Below are 19,176 nucleotides of genomic sequence, written 5' to 3' on the forward strand. Positions count from 1 at the left end.
TTTTATTTAAATTCACATAAATAATTTATTGCATTCAAAATTTGCAAATTCATATTACAGCTCTTTTTCATATATCTCATCAGTTTTGTCCAAGTTTATCTTCCAATTTCAAAGAAACATTTGTTCTGTATCTTTGTTATTGTTTTACTTGTCTAAACAATTTAATTTTAATACCACTACTTGTATGATTTACAGATAAAAATTAAGTTCAATATGCAATGATTGATCACCTGTAGATAATAAATATACAGATACACACGTGTATGTGTGTGTACATGAATTATCACAAAACGTTTTATCCAGTATCATACATGAAGTTTTAATCACAAAAGCATTCTTTTCTCTTTCTTCTACATGGTATAACTGATGCAATAAAACAATTCTCTCTTTTCTTTTTTTCAGTTAATGTAATGAAAACGTTTAAATTAGAAAAAATCAGGTATATTTTAGGTAGACTTTTCTAATTTAAGATACTCAAGACAGTCAGAAAACTCACAAAGCACCACTGACATTATACAGACTCACAAATAATATCAATACCACTGCTGCAAATTTAGACTGAGCCAAGGCTTTATATATTAGATTTCAAACATTCAGGCATTTTATCAGTGTGTGTATCCTTTGATAATGGAGTCATCTTTGAACTGGAACAGCCTTCAGCTACAAGTCTTTTGTCTATAGCCTCTGTAATCTGGAAACAATAAAACTCTACAATTGGATTTTACTTGCTGTACATAATTTACTGTATGGTAAACCCATTAATTAAAACTATACAATCATTCATTCAGCAAATGTAAATAGTTTAAAACATGGTTACAAATTATAAACAAAAATAAAAAGGAAAACTTAATTATTCTCGTACTTAGAAGTCAAAGAAGAAATTCTTTAGCGGCGTTAACGTTTCTCTTAGAAGTTTCTAAAATTTAAACATGACAAAACCAAACGTAACAACTATCAAATATAGAATTCTACTTTAGTATACAACTTCTTTAGACTCAGGTCTTTATCACATTTATTTTCTGTGATTAATACACTTATTTATTTACTTAAGTATTTAACACACTTCTTAAACAGAATGAATAATCCTTATGTTCTGAAACTCTACAGACAGACTGCATCAATACCTTACTCTTTCAAATGAAACAAGTATTATCACCATTAGGATAGAAAAGCTGTATTTTTCCAATTACTCCTTAAATACAGAGCACATTGAAGGATTAATGCTCTCTCATTTACCATAAAATATAGACTGGCATGATATACAATGTTACAAGCATTTAGTAAGCTATATGTATGACTATTAAAGAATAGACTGAAACACTAGAGTTGCACATTGAGAACCTGTATTACAGTGAGCTACCATAAACGTTTTTTTTTAAAAATGCATGCACACATCCACCCCTCATGTCTAAGTATCATGCCAATAAGTATAATGGAAACTCATTATAACTTAATTAGTATAAACCATCTAGTAACCCAGTGTAAAAACTATCAGTAAAATAAGAATTATAGCTATATAGTAATGAAATTTTATTTACTGAAAGTACTTCATAGGTCCATGTAAATACTTGAAAATACTTCTCACCTGCTCAGCAGTACTGACTCCAGCAAACAATGTTTGTTTGAGCTTTTCTCTTTCAAGGTCTTCTTCCAACTTCATTTTCACATGTATTCAAACACAAAATATGAAATATATGTAGCATACATATATTATTTCAACACTGGTTTTGGTGTGGTTATTTCTTTTGTAATTAAACATTAATACTCTTTAACTCTGATACTAAGGTTTTTAGTACGAAGTGAAAATCTTCTCTTCATGCTTGAATACATCCATAACAAATTAATTGGTTTCACTCAGAGTCTATAAAGTTTACAAACTGTAAGTGTCATAGTTTCTCTACGTTATATTCTGATCATTCGCTCTTTAATTAAAAGTCAAATGAGTAATTAAATCACTTATTACAAAAAAAATATGCAATGATTCAGATGATCTGATATACTAAGATTACTGACTCAGGTCATATTTAAAATCAAGTACAAAGTAAATACTCATGTATATTATGTTTATGTATTTCCTTGTGTACTGTCAAGCTTCTAAAGTTCTAAGCTTTAGAAATGCCTACCATTTGTCACACTGTAGTGCCAATCAAGTGAACTTCGACTACTACCAGATTTTAGTGCATCATTCATGTATATGTATAGCTATATGTTTAAAACTAAAAGCAATGTCTTCAAGTTATGAAAATTTTAAACCACATAGGGTCTTGAATCAAACTAACTGCTTATCCAAGTAATTATTATGCCTCTATTTTTTAACTATGTATAGATAGGGGATCCTTGATGTTTACCTAACAATGTATATAAAACAAACAGATTTTAATGCAGGATTGTAGCATGCTTGACACATTATCACATATTCTTCTTTGCTTTCACTTATCAGTCAAAGGGTTTATTAATACGCAAGTAATTTTTGTTTGTTTTGTGAATTTCATGCAAAGCTACAGGAGGACTACCTGCACTAATCTAATCTCGTAGTGTAAGACTAGAGTGAAAGCAGCCAGTCATCACCACTCACCGTCAACTCTTGGGCAACTCTTTTACTAACAAAAAGTGGGATTGACCATCACTTATAATGCTACTACAGCTGAAAGGACAAGCATACTTGATATAACAGGGATTTGAACCTGTGACCCTCAGTTTATGAGTTGAGTGCCCATATCACCTAATCATGCCAGGATTATATTTAAGTAATATTTTCTCTGCAATATAATAAGTAATAAAGTTTATGTTAGCAATAGTTCTTATATTCTTACAATAGGTATTTACCAAATGCTCTTTTAGAAATGTTAAATAACTTTTAGAAGATGTGGTTTTCATCAACTGATCAGTACTGTATATATAATAATTTCAATATTTCATTATAGCTGCTTATAACAGAATTGAAAGTTTAAGGTTAAGCATTAGAGTCAGTTACAGACAACAAAAGATTTTCCTAATATTTGTTTAATGAAGCATTGCCCCTTGTCTTAAATACCAGTCACTTGTAGTTCTCTCCAGAACGTTTAATAATAGGTATTTTAATGATATACAGACAATTTTCTACAATTTCTATACTCTAGAGACTACAATATGTAATAGTTTAAAAAAAATGACACAATGAAACAATATAAGCAGCAAATTTCTATTGTTACACAGAAAGTATGAGAATAGCTCACCTATTTTAACATTATAAGAGAAACTGCCAGCAAAGCCTTCTTTTTGTAAATTCTTTTCAAACACTCACATAATTATATACAATGAATGTATGAACTACATGAATATCTACAACCAATGATTGGACTACAGAAAAAAATTCGTTTTATTGTATGAACATTTAGAAGATCAAAATATATCAACTCAGGTGTAAATCTAGCTTTGTTAAAAAAGCACTGATTGTTATTATGAAACAAGGGAGTTCATACACTACATTTAAAATAACAAAAAAGTTATTGGAGTTTTCTCTAACAATGATTCAAACTATATATGTAAAAATGGCTGTTATGGATAGAGAAAGCTCTATGCAGAGAAGACGAACATTTCAACATTCTTTGGTCATTGTCAGGTTCACAAAGAAAAAGGTAACTGACTGATAGCTGACCACATGTTTGAAGGTGGCTGTGTAATTGAGTGTAGGAATGTCGAAAGCATGCTCAAATGTTGGATTATATTTATTAATATAGGTATAAAGGTGTTCCTTTGTATTGGTTTATTTTGGGCTTGAGTTGTTGTATAAGTAAGGCTTCTTTAATTTTGCATTTGTTTATGTTTCTTTCTTTATTTAGTATTTGGGTGTTTTCTATGGTTATGTTGTGTTTTATTGACTTGCAGTGTTCGAAAACGTGTGAAGGTGACTTTTTGTGTTCTTTGAATCTGGTTTCCATTTTTCTACTTGTTTCTCCAATATAGAAGTCATAGCAGTTATCACATTGTATTTTATAAATAATGTTGGCGTGGTGTTTGTCAATGTAGTTTTTACATAGTATAGACCTTAGTTTTGTGCCTGGTTTTTGAATAAATTTGGTATTAACTGGAATGTCATATTTTGTTGTTAGTTTTTGCCAAATGTTGGTTATTTTTCTGCTAATGTCGAGAATATATGGTATGTAGCAGTATATGGTTTCATGATTTTTTAAATCGACGGTTATATTTACTTTTGGCAGTTGATTTTGCTTTTTGTCTAATGTTTTCTAAGATTTGTGGAGGAAACTTTTTGATGTTGATGAAGTATTGTTTTATTTTGTCTAATTCATCGTTAATTTTATCTGTTGAGCATATTTTTATGGCTGTGTTTATTTGGTTTCTTAGTATGTTGAGTTTTTGTTTTGTTTCATGTGCCGAGTCCCAAGGAATACATTGTCCAGTATGTGTGATTTTTCAGTGGATTTCTGTTTTAAATTGCGTATGGGTTCTTGTAATTTTTAGAAATGATATTTGATTGCTTTCTTCCTGTTCACATGTGAAGTTAATGTTGGGATGTATAGAGTTAATGTAATTGAAAAAATTAAGTGTGTGTTCTGTAGACGTGATTACCCCAATCATGTTGTCTACATATCTGTACCAGTATAGTGGTGGATGTAATGCTGTGTTAATTGCTTGTGTTTCAACTTGTGTCATAAAAATATTGGCCAAAACTGGTAATACTGGATTGCCCATGATTAGGTCATTTGTTTGTATATAATTGTGGTTGTTGAACATGAAGTTTGTCTTCATTGTGGTGAATTCTATGAGGGTTGCTAATTGGTTGCTGGATATGTCTATTGATGGGTTAGGGTTTTGAATATAGAGTTCTAAGGCTATCTTGCATGCTTCAGTGGTTGGGACTTCTGTGAAGAAGGATATGAGATCAAAACTGGCCATTAAGACTTTGTTCGCTCTTCTACATAATGCTTCCTCTACTATACCAGCCATTTTTACATACATATTTTTCTCTACAAGTGGGTTTTCTCATCATCATGAATAATGATTCAAACTATTGCTGAAAATTATTAACTTTCTAAATACATCATTAGTTTTAGAAGAAATATTTTGAATAAAATTAAGTTCTCCTTAACTTGAGCAAATTTGAAAATAATGTAATCATTACATTTATATGTTAATGATATTTTCAAATATTCACCCAGTATACTACACACCTTTGATGATGATGATGAAATCAGTGGTGCACCCAAAATAACACTTTCAGCAGGTAATTCTTCAACTGGAAAACTTTCTTGAGAGCTGGAAGATGACAATTTTTCCAAATTTTCTTTTTTTCTTCCTTCAAGTGTCCAAATTTTCTTTGGTTTTGTACTAGGTTTGTGTTTATAGCTAATTAAAAAAAAAAACACCTTTATGAAAATATTCAACTGAATTTTTATAACATCAAATATCAAAAAACCCAAGTAGTATAGTAAGATTTGATAAAAGGGCTAAGAACAGATTAATACAACGTTAGGAATACTTTAGACACTTTCACAAAAGAATGGTAAGCTTATTTCATATATCAATGTAAAGCTACACCTTGTCTACTCATACATAGCCTTTCATAATTTTGAACAAAGACTTGAGAAAAGACAGATTGTCAACAGAACCAAATTCCTACTCTTGTATAAGTATAATCTAACAGAAGAATTTTACTGTCTCTTATAGTGTATACATGATATAAGTGCATGATTTTTTGAGACAATGTGAGGTGAATAATGAACTCTTGAATTAATAATAACACATTAATCAAAAGTCTATTCCTGAAACTGACATAAGTAAATTACAATTAAAAATTCTAATTAAAGAAATCTCTGTTGTACCAGAAATTTACTGAAAAAGTGACATAAAGTACATTATTTTGAAAAAAAAAAACACTACCATATTAAACAATGTTAGGCAATTAGCATAGCTCAACAACGTCAATCAACAACTTCTGACATAATGGTTATGGTGTGCAGAGAAATTTATGGTTAAAACGTGGTAAAAAATTGGCTTTCATAACTTGCTTTAAAATGTACAGTGAACTTAAGACAGACAAAGGTTTGAGTCATTGATAGAGTCCTAGATTTCTGAACTGGTGAATAGGTTTGACCATGTACAATACAACAAGCTATTCCCTGCATTTTAAACTGTGTGTTCATTGAGTGTAACAGCAAATCCCTTAGTATAGATGCTAAATGCTAGTGTACTGCTGACTGGCTTCCCTCCCTCTGGGCAGTATTTCAGTATCATGGACAGTAGCAGAAAGCCTTACCAGCTTTTGCTATAAATATAAAAATAAAATACCTAGGTTCAAGTAGTTAAAGTATAACTGTTAAGAAACATTACTATAACATTGCCCAACAAGTCATTTTCATCAGATGTAATTATAGGTGGACTAGATAGCTCTTGAGACACTGATACATATCAAACAATGGGCTATTGCATGTGCTTGAAATTACATTCTAATCTGGATTCCTTTCCAAAAAACTTTGGCACACTGAGTTATGAGCAGGAGGAATGCTTCCATCATGACATTCACACAATGGAAAATTACTACCAAGGTTTCTGGGATGAAAATACGTTGTCAGACTGCTGCTGGATGTTGTACTGTGACAATCCAGATGAAGTTTACAAAAGAAAATCATATACACAACATTTTTAAGTTGTTGTACTTTTTTTTCCCATAAATATGTACTGTGTAAATTTAAATAAGTACCTGGTACACATAATGTTCATGGGAATTATGGTGAAAAATGAATAAAATTGTGCATGATTTTTTTTGTCTAAAATGTGCTGAATTTAACGCCAGTCATATTACAATAACTAGATATGCTAGAAGAAAACAGATTTGGAATCACTGTGCAAAACCGATTTACAAAAGTGTTTACGTTTTTAATGAGTGAAAACACTTCAATTTTTTTCAACCACTGTAATTCACTGTGTATTTGAAAAAGAAAAATACCAAAACTCAAACAAGGTTTCTCTCTCCACCAGGGTGTATTGACATACAAAATTTATTATAAAATGTCTGCTTATCTTTAAATTTTTCAACCACATTTAGATGATTAATGTTTTGCTCTGTCAGTTTTGGTTGTTGATAAGAAGCTGTAAAGCAAAACATTGAGGGTTTAATCAATAAAAACAACAACTGATTGTTATAACGTCATTCGTTTCTAGTATTAAAATGTCTTATATGCACCAATTTGCACTATAAAAATTAAACACTAAAATGATACTAAGTACAAATATGGAATATAAAAGTAGAATTACTGCATCATGTCCTGTTATGTTCTCTGTATCAAGAATTTCCATCAACCTGCATGTTGACAAAAGATACTTTTCAAGAAAATGCCTGTAACCATGAACATTAAGAACATTTTGAATAAAATTAAAAGGTGGCTTTGAACTTTGCTACAAGGATGTATTTCACAACCACTCCTCCAGAAACCCTAAATAATATAATATAACAAGGTTCAAAGTCAAAATGGGCAAAAAGAGCTATTGTGCACTATCAAAGATATCAAGTGCTTATTTATACAGTGGATATTACTCTTTCTTTCTCACTGTAGTGCAATGATGGATTTTGTTTTTTAATAACTGCTGTTGAATCAGTTGCTTATAAAGATTTACTGAGCCATCAAGATGTTATATCAGGTCATCCCTTAAGGTTATACTTATATGCTATTATTTTTATTTTTCATTGTACTCCTTTAGTGGCTGACTAAATGACTGTTAAAACTCTTGATGTTGGGTGTTCCTATGAAAGTCATATAAATGTGATGTTGACACAGGCCCCTAATGAATTCTCACCAGCAGAAAGGATACAGTACCAGCCCCTGAAGAGTGCAGTAAGAAATGGGTCTAATGTAAAAGTATTTCTGTTAGTAGAATTTATTGACAGTTCAAATTCTTGTAGTACATTGGATCATGATAAATCTGAATAGCAAATTCAATAACAGTTCTCTTTAGTAACACTGCACCTTGCATTTATCTTTACTCTTGTTAACTGGACAAATTCCATCTCATCATTATAACGTGGGGTTGTTTGAGCTAACATTAACCATACAGAAATAATCCAAGTTCAGAGAGTAACTGTTCTGGAAAAGCATAAACAGAATATGTAACAGAAGAATACATCCAGACAATTCCATTTCACTGTATTTCTACTAGAATAACAATCATAGTGGCACACTTTATTCTCCTTTTCAAGAACTTATCTACGTTTCTATCTGTCTCAACACCATCAGATGGGTAAGCATTTAAAAAAAACAATCATTGCCCCACCAATATTACTCAAGCAGGGAAAGAAAATATTAATAATTATTTCAGAGAAAAAAACAACAACTTTCTCAGCTTTCCAAGATACAACTGTACTACTTATCTAAACTTGGTAATTATCCTTTCTTCATTATCTTCTGTATCATACTGGGTTTAACAGTTGGTAAGAAAAAAGGCATAAAAGCCTCATAGCCTCATATATAAAATTTCTTCCATAACTTCTAATATGTTTGTGTATTTTTGAGAAATTTCTTAAGCTTTCAGTAAGCATTAAGTCTTTTAATAAAGTATTTTCAGTAAATATCTCTCTGTGAATATATCAAGTAAAAATGTTGACTGCTCTGAGTGAAAAGTAATTTTCAGGTTAATATTAAAAATACTTTACTTTATCTGAAAATTGTTAAATTTTATTTGCATAGTCTCAAACTCCTTAGTCTTATCACTACATAACACGAATCAATCAAAGGTCGTATCATCCTATTTGTTGACTTGTATTCAAAATTTTATTGAACCACTATTTTATTAATTTTGGTCACTAAGTTTAGGATTAAACTGTAGATTATAATTCAAATTTTAGCATTATATATTATTCAGTTTACTTAAAAGTAGACACTGAAAAAACACTTAAACATTGATTTTTGTGTTACATGGCATGTTAAATGCAACATTGGCTCACGTCATGTGTTTTTGATGCCAAAATACAAAGTCTATAATATTACCAATATTAACAAGCTAGAATATGAAATAAGAACCTCCTATCTTTTCTATTTGCTGAAATATTCCTCATATACAGAATCAAACACGATGGCCCTGCTTACCTCTTTCAATTTTTGAAAATGGTCCCATTTATACTCTTACTTGTGTGTATGACATGGCAATAACCAATCAAAAGCTCAGAATGTCCTTGTAGTGGCTTTCTCAGCCATTTTCACGTGTTAGGACCCAATCTCATTCTTTCCAAAAAGATTTCAAAGAGGTCGGTTGTGTCTTTAGTCAGACCAAAATATCATATTTTTTTTAAACTGAAATATAGCTCAGTCACTAAATATGATAAATTATAATGGAATTCTATGGTACTGATATAGTGGTTAATGATTTTTTGGTTATTCAAATATATATATAAAACCTACAAAAAATTATTTCCCTTCCCATCATCCATGTTAAAAATTTCTTATAGATTACCAAGCTATAAGAAGAAGAAACTGACTACAAAGGTTACAACAAAGATATATTTGTTTGCTTTACTACTTCATTTTCTGTTCTACATTTTAAGAAAAATAAGTCTAAGAACTTGTTCATAAATAAAATCTGCAGTGCATGCTGGAGGAAGTTACATATTTTGATAAAAGTTGTGTATATTAACCCTGAAGATGCTCCAAAGGTGAAATGTTGGTTCAAATATAAATGTATTATTTTATATTTATCTGGTGTGTAAAGGTTATTTTTTTCTTAAGTTGTTTGTACATAGTAATAATCAACATACATATATGTATAATAATTGAACTGTGACTGTATTTTACAAATTACCAATCCACCAAAACACACCCAAGACAAGACACTTTATAGAGACTAAAGGCTAATTTATATATATTTTGTTCAATATAATAATGCGAGCATGTGCTGTGCAACAGTAACTTATGTATTGTTAGCTAGACATGACTGGAAAGTTATTATAATAAGAATAAGAAATATATATAAATGTATAATGTTATGAGATTTAAAATATTTAGACTGAATGTGTTTTTTTGTTATAATCTGTAGTCATTCTAGAATGACAAAAGCATAAATTATATTTATTTCCTAATTATTTATGGTGATTACAAGATCAGTCAAATTGAAAGACCACACATGGTTAGGGTAGAGAAAATAACAAAGTATAAAGGTTTACTGAAAACAAACATTTGAAATGTATTTAGAAGGTTTTACAGATTACATAAATAATATCTGAGATTTTGGGGAGGAAGAATAGTTTTAACCCTGACATAAAATCACCTTGCACTCAAACTAGTATCAAAACAGACTCAATATTTTCAAAAATTAATATTTAGTAAAAATATTTCATTAAAAAATCTGAATTTTGTATACATAAGACATGAAATCATTAGCAAAAATCTACCAAAGTTTGTGAGGGTACACACACAGTATTAAGAATTATAGTATAAACATTTAACATGTTTATGTATATAAACTCATGTATTTTATACTAAACCCATTCTAAATTAACTATTTTTTCTTTCCATAATTACTTCAAATTATAAAATGAAACTACATTTATCAATCCTAAATAGCTTGAATGTGTAAGAGTATACACACGTTTCTTCTTTCACTTTACTGTTTTTTGCACTCTGAATCACCTTTATTGAATTATCCTGACACACAAGTTGTAAACCATATAAGTTTTATTATAATTTCTTTATTTTCATTATTTTACATAATCTAGCCTTAACTAGCTTAAAATATTTATAATTTTTACATTTTAGTTGTTTTTAATAATAATAACTAAATAATATACATGAAAAAAAAAGAAATACAGTATTTGGTCTTTTTTTTTTTAAGCTGTTGACTGCCAATGAAACTTAGTTTTTCTTTTATACTGACAGTACTAATGCATTCAATGATATTTTAATTTATTAATAATATACCTGAGATCATAGAAAAATAACACATAAAAAGCAATACCTTTATAACTATCTAATTTTTCTGGATTTCTAACCATGTGATAAGAACAATTAAAATTTCAGCTACACTCATCAATGTGTTTTTTGTTGGAATAAAGTATGAACTGGAAGCGAAATAGGCAATTATCTGTACAAATAACAGCATAACACAATACACCACTTGATGAATTAAAGCTTTGACTTTCTGTTGTTCATGAATAATATAGCATTAAACATTAGAGGGAACTCCTGGCAACTTGTGAAAGAGAGGAATGATATGTAGGAGGTTTGATTTTTTAATTTATGGATTTGTAACTAAATTTTAAAAGTGAAGGCCATAAACATTACGCTTTCCCTACATAATAATGATATTATATATAGAGATTTACATTAAATTCTGTGCATTTTGGAAGGGTGGTAAATAAATATTAAAGGAGGGAAAACCTAGATATCAAATATAACAATTATCATACTAGAGGATATTGAAGGTATTTTTGTAATACTGCCTTTTGAAACTAATGATAAGAATTCAGAATTTATATAATACGAGCAAAAGCACTTGTCCCAGTGACAGTAAAAGTTTAATTAATCTATCATTATAAATTATTTCATAGAATTTAAAAACGTTAGTTGTATTGCATTCTTGGTTTCACTCAGAGCCAAAGTCTCTAAGCTACTTATACCACCCACTGCAAAATGTAACTGTTGAGCATCTCAGTTATGTTAAGAGCTTCCCAACAATAACAGATGATAAACATACATTTCTATTCTTTAAGTTTTATCACATTTTGAAATGTAAATTTTAATGTCATTAATTCTTAACAATTTCATACAGAATATCCTGATCATGAAATAAAATTAGCCATCAAAATTTTCATAGCTGTTCTCCTGTAATTTCAAACGTGAATGTCGAGCATTTCTTGCATGTGCAGCTTTTCAAGTGGGAGACAGACAAACACTGAGACAGACAAAGCAGGTAACCTAACTTTCTCTTTTAACACCTTCAAACCATTTGGCTTAAGGGTGAAACACAGTGAATAAGAATGATAACATCATTTAGCTCACCATGAATCATTATTCTTCCTTCCTGTAATTTTCATTGCTATTAGAATGGTCATTATCTTCTATAAGTCTTCTAGTATAGAAAGTACTGCATCCATTAAATACTGGTTCCCACGGGAAATGCAAGTAAAAGTGATCTTACTATGAATTAATGTATAAATGGTGTCTTAATACATATACATGAATACTACTACCCATTCAAATCACTGTGAAAACATCAACAGAAAAAGCACATTCCCACACAATAGTATAGTCATAAATGGCATTTCACCCTTGTAAAAAAAACCAAAACATTAACATTCATAGCTCAAGTCCTTGACAGCTTTAATAACCCACAATACCCCTGAAGGAGGAAGGGCTGTGAGATTCATTTTTGTAGAAAAGTACCAGGCCAACCTTTAATCTTCTTCAAATCAACCTTTATCAATGCCTCACTATTGAAAGCATATTTCTGAAAAGTGTCTTTTGTAAACATAAAGGTTTACAAAGCTTCTTTAATGTAGAAATATCTCACATGACATGACACTTCTTCAAGAACATTTATCAAAAACTTTTTTTTATATGCTGAAATACAATAACAAATTGTGAAACTTGATACAAAATGTGTGATTCCTAAGGATTTTAAATAAAAGCCAGCTTTGAGCAACAGGAATTGGCAATGGCTGCCTTTATGATGTCATAAATGTATAATATCAAAACTACAGGCTGTAAAACTGAGTAAATGTTTCATAATTGTTCTTACAGCAGTATTTTGAGCAATATTTGAGGCTGGGCTATTTTAGTTCTTTATTTCATCTTCTTCTTTAGTTTAAGTTAAAAAGATAAGTACACATACATTTATGATGACAAGAAACTCACTTTTCAGCAAATAAAGTTTGTAAATGACTTGAATGGATAGTGTAGGTGTGTGGAGCAGCATGGAACAAAATTCAAAGATACCTTGGTACCTCAGGGTGTTGGTTTACAGTAGGGCTATTTTGTTCAACTAAGAGAGCTCCTTTATTTTATGTTCATTGATGTTTGATTCTTTGTTTAAAAGTACAGTGTTTTGTTTAGATATATGGTGGTTCTTGAGTTGCAATGGGGGTAAACATAAGATAATTTGTTATGTTCAGTGAACATCATTTCCATTTTTCTTCTGGTTTCTGTGGTGCAGAATTCTGAACAGTTTTTGCATGCTTCTACATAATTTTAATTTAGTTATGGCTTTAAGTTGGAGCAAAGTTTTTCAATTAATCTGAAGTCAACAAGATTTTATGATCAATGGCAAGTTTTCTTCAAATATGATTTATTTTTGAACTGACTTCATGGATTAACCGTAAAACTGTAGTTGTATTGTTGTTTGGCGAGTTAGTGTCAACACTGTTTGTGAAGTTTATGTGTTGGTGGTTCTGTGAAAATTTGTTAGTGTGAATGAAGGATTTCTTAATGAAGTTGACTTCTTCATCTATATAGTTAGTTAACAAACTCTTGAACCTATCTTTATAAGGTTTTTTTGAATATTGATTTTTTGTTGTACAGTTTCTTTCATAACCCTTTCAAGGTATCTCCAAACTTACTTCTCATTACTTTTCTGGATAACAATAGTTTAATGATTAAAACATACTTCATATGTACTCACATATGAAACAATTTTGTATAGAGTTCATTTTACACCAATTTTCTGTTTACTGCAAGTACAAAAAGTGAAAAGTTCAAAGTCACTCTCAGAGCTACAACAAACAAAACTAGATTAAGACTAGATTTTTCACTTTCTTTTTTTGATTTAATTTTCTTTAGTTCTTACACATCTCAGAATCATTTAATGAATATGATCTAGTTAGTATTATTAGAATACAAATTTAACTTTTTGTGTTTGTGCTCTTTTAATTTCTTAGTATTTACTAATTTATGTAAATATTTATCACAATTACTTTTATTGAACATAGATATATATTTATGCAATTCTAAATTGCAATCTATTTTAAAATAATAGCATCTCCCACCTGTCTTGGAATGACTGAAAGGAATGGAAGGAAGGGTCTGATTGTATGGAATAAGATCCACAATAAGAGTCTACTGGTGAAGAACTAGAACTCTGGTCACATTCAAACTTGAAAGCTGAATAAACATTCCTATCGACTCCATCTAAGATATTGAAAATGCAAAGAAAATCAGCTCTTTATACTAATAACCTAAGTATAATTTACAGGGTACCCCAAAATTAATAGGATTCTAAAAACATGTTAAAAGAAAAACTTCCCAATATCAATTTCTAACAAGAAACCACACTGAATACACAAATGTAAATAAGAATACAAGTTTAAGATTTAGTTCACTGTGAGAGATGATGGTGTCATGATTCCTGCACTAATTTAAAAATCACTTTACATTTACATTGCATTAGTCTTATTACTTTTGGTCCAATATATATAATAGGTAAAATATGTGCACAACTGACAAGACACTTCACTACAAGTTCTATTCAATCAAGGATAGTGTTATTTTCAAACTACTCAATTCAAATAAGCTACACATATTCATATTGACACATGATATTACTGAAGAAGTCAAAGAACAAGCACTGAGAACTTTAAAATGAAAAATGTAAAGAAACACTTAATATCTTATGACTGTTGCACATAAAATTCCAGCTAAGTTTTAAAGTACTGTACTTTAGTCAGTCTGATGGTTTCTAGTACTGATAACATTGATGACAGCTACCTACTAAATAAATAAGGTAAAACACTTATTACACTCTTCTTGATTGAAACCTCTATCAAATCATGTGAAAATTTTATATTAAATCAAAATAACTTAAAACCACTTCACCATGGTAAAATCAAATGCTTTAAACATTGTTGTCTCTGGAAATTAAAGTAAATTATAAAAACAATGGGCAAAAATGCCCTATAATCACAGAGTAAACTAAAGCTCTTAGTTTTAGAATACCACATTAAAAGAGTAGGAACTACTAATCATTTTTCTCATGTTGCAAGAACTTCATGTGGTAAAACACATACATCACTAAAATTTGGTAATATAATCTGTACTCGGAATTTTGTAGGATAATACAGAAATACCTTTACTTATAAATTTCCCATGCTTGGTGTAAATTTACCTGTTGCCAAAGATTCTATTTTAATTGCAGTAGAATATGTTAACTCTATAATATAAAAATATGATCAAAAAACGTTAGAACTTCAGTGAGCAAACAAATCAATAATGATTTTCAATTCCATGCACATTGGTTGATGGCACATTTTGTTAATATATCAAAATATTTTTTTTAAGTATCACATGAGTAATTTATCTTACCAAAAATTTAATTATATTTAACTTTCTCAACATGAGTTTTATCAATATGACTGACCACTTCACTTCTTTGTACTTGTTTAAAGTCTTTATAGATTTAATACTTCTAGTTTTCAATATAGTGTGTATATCTTCACACAATTTAGCAGTCTTACAGTTAAAATTGTGAGTCTTTCATAAACAAAAAATATATATTGAATGAATATTTTTAATAAACTAAATAAAGATTTGTCCATTAATACATTGAAAACGTGTTATAAATAGTCTATGTTCAAACAGAATTTCATGCTAAAATTAAAAATACCTTTTCTCCTCTCAAAAATCTCATATTTTCTTTGTGTAATCCCAAAAACCTCCTAAATACATCTAAAATATATTTTATCTGTTATTTTCTCAACCCTAAATGCAAATGGGATAGGTCAATTAGACCAACTTCATACCACCATACACAAAAACCAAAATTACCCTTTTTTCTTTCTAAAGTGATTCAAATCATAATATGAAACTACATTTGTTCATCCTAAGTAGTTTTAAGCTTGTAACAGGACATATTTTTTATAATTAAATTTTACTGTTTTATTGCCATTTTCATTACCCTTTGAACCATACCTAACTCCTATCCACGCAATCGTAAATCACTCGGAGCACAATCAGCTCAAATTATACTTTCAAATTACAAGCTACTAAAATCTGTCTGGGTGCATGCCTTGTGAACCATTTTCATTACTAATTATTTTACTTAACCAAAAAAGATCCTTATTCTTACATTTTAATTACTGTTATAATTATATATAAGGAATAAATATAAAAAACAAGAAATAAAGTACTAACCACATCTTTTTTTTCTTGCTGTCATTTTGAAAGCATTTAAACCTAGATTATTTTATACTAATGGTAACAATGCAGTAAATAATTATTTAATTACAAAATTCACCAGAAGATAAACTGACACACAAAAAGTAGACAAATTCCACTATCTCTTGCAACTTTTCTGACTTCTAACTATGCAACAAGAGCGAATAAAACTTCATGCAAGTCAGTCATCAAGTTTCTCACATTGCCTGTACTCTGAGTGAAACTGACTCTTCAAAACACAAAAGTATGCAATACATCATAGCCAAATGAAAACCTTCACTTTCTGTTGGTCATAGGTAATATATAATTAAGTGTAAGAGAGAACTATTAACAAATCCTCAAAAAGAATATGTGACAGTTGGGAGTGGCATTGAGAGTCTGAATTTATATTTGATATCTATGTTTCCAAACAAAATTGAAGGCTACAAAAATTAAAGAATTGTCAGTAGGTTATTTAAGTTCAATTTCATATGGCTTGAAGGGGTGGTGGAAAATAGAAAAGATAAGATGCCAAGAGAAAACATGTCACGTGTCATACTGGGGGAAGTTCAAAATTTTGAAAAATATTTCTTGGTTGAATTGAGAACTTCAAACTTATACAGGGTTCGAAATTTTCTATTTAAAGCCAGACTTGTCCATTAAAAAATCAAGTTTGGCTGGCACTTTCCCATCTATCACCGGACATCGTGACCGGTGGCCATATTCCTAACATATCAGACACAAATACATCGTCCCCTCAAAAATAAGGGAGGAAAAAGCTGTGTATGCACAGCCCAAAGATTTTGCTTAAAAGTATACTCTATAATGAGTGGAAAATAACTTGCAAAACTTAATATTTAATTAACGGTCATGAATGCTCACAAAATGCGCTTTTTAGGTTGCCTTATCCATGCCGTCCCGGATAGTCACCTGACTGTCAAACATTCACAACAATCTGACCATGGCGTATGATAGTAAAAAAACGAGAAAGTCTCACGATCTATTTCAGTTTGTCTTCACGAGCAAGACTAACGAATCAGAAGACAATACTATAGAACCCCGAGTGAAAGAACCCAAGTTTGTTGACCCAAGCCCAAGAATTAAAACAAAAACTGTTACTGCTAGTACTGGTGCTAAGCCTACTTGTCGTTTCCAGGATGAATGGAATAGAGACCGACCATGGCCAGAGTATAATAACACTACTGGACTGATGTTTTGCTCAATTTGTCAGAAATATGACCAAAGTAGTGGAAGGCAGAAGAACACCTCTATAACAGGATCTTCCAACCTGAGAGCAAGTGCTGTTAAGGAGCATGAAAACAGTCACACCCACAGTCTAAGTTGTCAAGCTAAGACAGTAAAAGAAACACCTGATTTAACTCCCATGATGAAAGAATTGAGCAAACTTAACCAGACTGAGAAAGATCATTTGCTTGTGCTGTTCAGGACTGCCCTTCATATGGTTTTGAATGTCAAACAATTCAGTGATTTTCAAGAGCTTCTGTTGCTGCAGGTGCACAACTTCGGTATGAACTTAACAGAACATTATGCCAATGACAAACAAGCAGTTACCTTTACAAAGTATATTGCAGAAACAATCAAAATTAATGTCAGATCTCAGAATTGGAGCTTAACCTAACACAACTAGCGTAATAGATAATGGAGCAATTGAATTTTCCAAAGTACAAATTTACATTTTGTTTTTTTTACAGAAAGTAACTAATACTGGGTACTAATTTTTTGTACTTGCAGCATTGTCCATATGTGGCAAGTTTTCCGACTGGCTTGAATAAATTGTATGTCTGACAGCTGATGGGGCATCTGTCAATTTCAGCACAAATAAATGACTTGTCAACAGATTGAAGGTGCAAAAACCTTATTTGATAGAGATCCACTGTGTTAGTCACAGATTGGAACTTGCAATTAAGAAATGTATAGTCCAGTATGGGTGATTTCTCGGTGGATTTCTGTATTAAATTGTGTGTCGGTTCTTGTAATTTTGAGGTTAAGAAATGATATTTGATTGCTTTCTTCCTGTTCACATGTGAAGTTAATGTTGGGATGTATAGAGTTAATGTGATTGAAAAAATTAAGTGTGTGTTCTGTCGATCTGAATCCCACAATCATGTCATCTACATATCTGTACCAGTATAGTGGTGGATGCAATGCTGTGTTAATTGCTTGTGTTTCAACTTGTGTCATAAAAATATTGGCTAGAACTGGTGATACTGGGTTGCACATGCATAGGCCATTTGTTTGTTTATAGTTGTGGTTGTTGAACATGAAGTTTGTCTTCATTGTGGTGAATTCTATGAGGGTTGTTAATTGGTTGTTGGGAATGTCTATAGATGGGTTAGGGTCTTGGATATGGAGTTCTAAGGCTATCTTGCAGGCTTCAGTGGTTGGAACTTCTGTAAAGAAGGATATAACATCAAAACTGGCCATTAAGGCTTTATGGTTAAGTTGATTCAGATTAGACTTGAAATTAAAAGAGTCTTTGATGAATGAGCTGGCTGATGTTCCATATTTGGAGAATGCCCTTGCTATGTATTTACCAAGATTGTAATTAAATGATTCATATGTGGACATTATTGGTTGTAATGCACAATCTGATTTATGAAGTTTGGGGATGCCGTATATCTGTGGTGTGCGTGAGTCGGTTTTACGTAGGTAGGAATAAAGTGTTTGTGAAATTGTGTTGGCTTTTTTCATTTTTAATAGTATTTTGTTTAGTTGTGTTTTGTGTGTCTTTGTTAGATTTGTGTGTATTAGTTTAAATTTGTTCGTGTGTGATAGGATGTTCTTCATTTTTTGGATGTGTTCATTCGTGTTCATTATGACTATAGTGTTATCTTTATCTGCTTTTAGAATTTTTATGTTTTTGTCTTGTTTTAGGTTTTTAATGGAATTAATGTCTCTTTTTGTAAGATTGTTTTTTAGCTTTCTGTTTTGTGAAATTATGTTGATGGTTTTGTGAGAAACTTTTTTGAAAAAATCGTTTAAGATGTTGTTTTTAGGTGTTTCTGGAAAATATTAATTTTTAATTTTTCCTGAAAAGTTTGGCTGT

General features: G+C 30.5%; 1 protein-coding gene across 12 annotated transcripts in view; it reads right to left on the bottom strand.

Moving 5' to 3' along the window:
- LOC143249751 (AP-4 complex subunit epsilon-1-like) overlaps positions 1–19,176 on the bottom strand; it is a 140,894-nt gene continuing 121,718 nt past the window's right edge. For 10 of the 12 annotated variants that reach the window (XR_013027926.1, XM_076500100.1, XM_076500102.1 and 7 more), the window contains 4 exons: positions 13,967–14,108; positions 5,172–5,346; positions 1,586–1,654; positions 1–691 (listed from right to left, as the gene is read on the bottom strand). Coding sequence is in view for 10 of the 12 variants with exons in the window: in XM_076500100.1 (XP_076356215.1) it covers positions 572–691; positions 1,586–1,654; positions 5,172–5,346; positions 13,967–14,108 (506 nt within the window). In the remaining 2 variants the exon portion in view is untranslated. Of the gene's footprint in view, positions 692–1,585; positions 1,655–5,171; positions 5,347–11,984; positions 12,086–13,966; positions 14,109–19,176 lie in introns of those variants that run through there. The other 2 variants (XR_013027927.1, XM_076500108.1) reach the window with 1 other exon arrangement.

Source organism: Tachypleus tridentatus, chromosome 4 (genome assembly GCF_004210375.1).
Source record: "Tachypleus tridentatus isolate NWPU-2018 chromosome 4, ASM421037v1, whole genome shotgun sequence".
Taxonomy (NCBI): domain Eukaryota; kingdom Metazoa; phylum Arthropoda; class Merostomata; order Xiphosura; family Limulidae; genus Tachypleus; species Tachypleus tridentatus.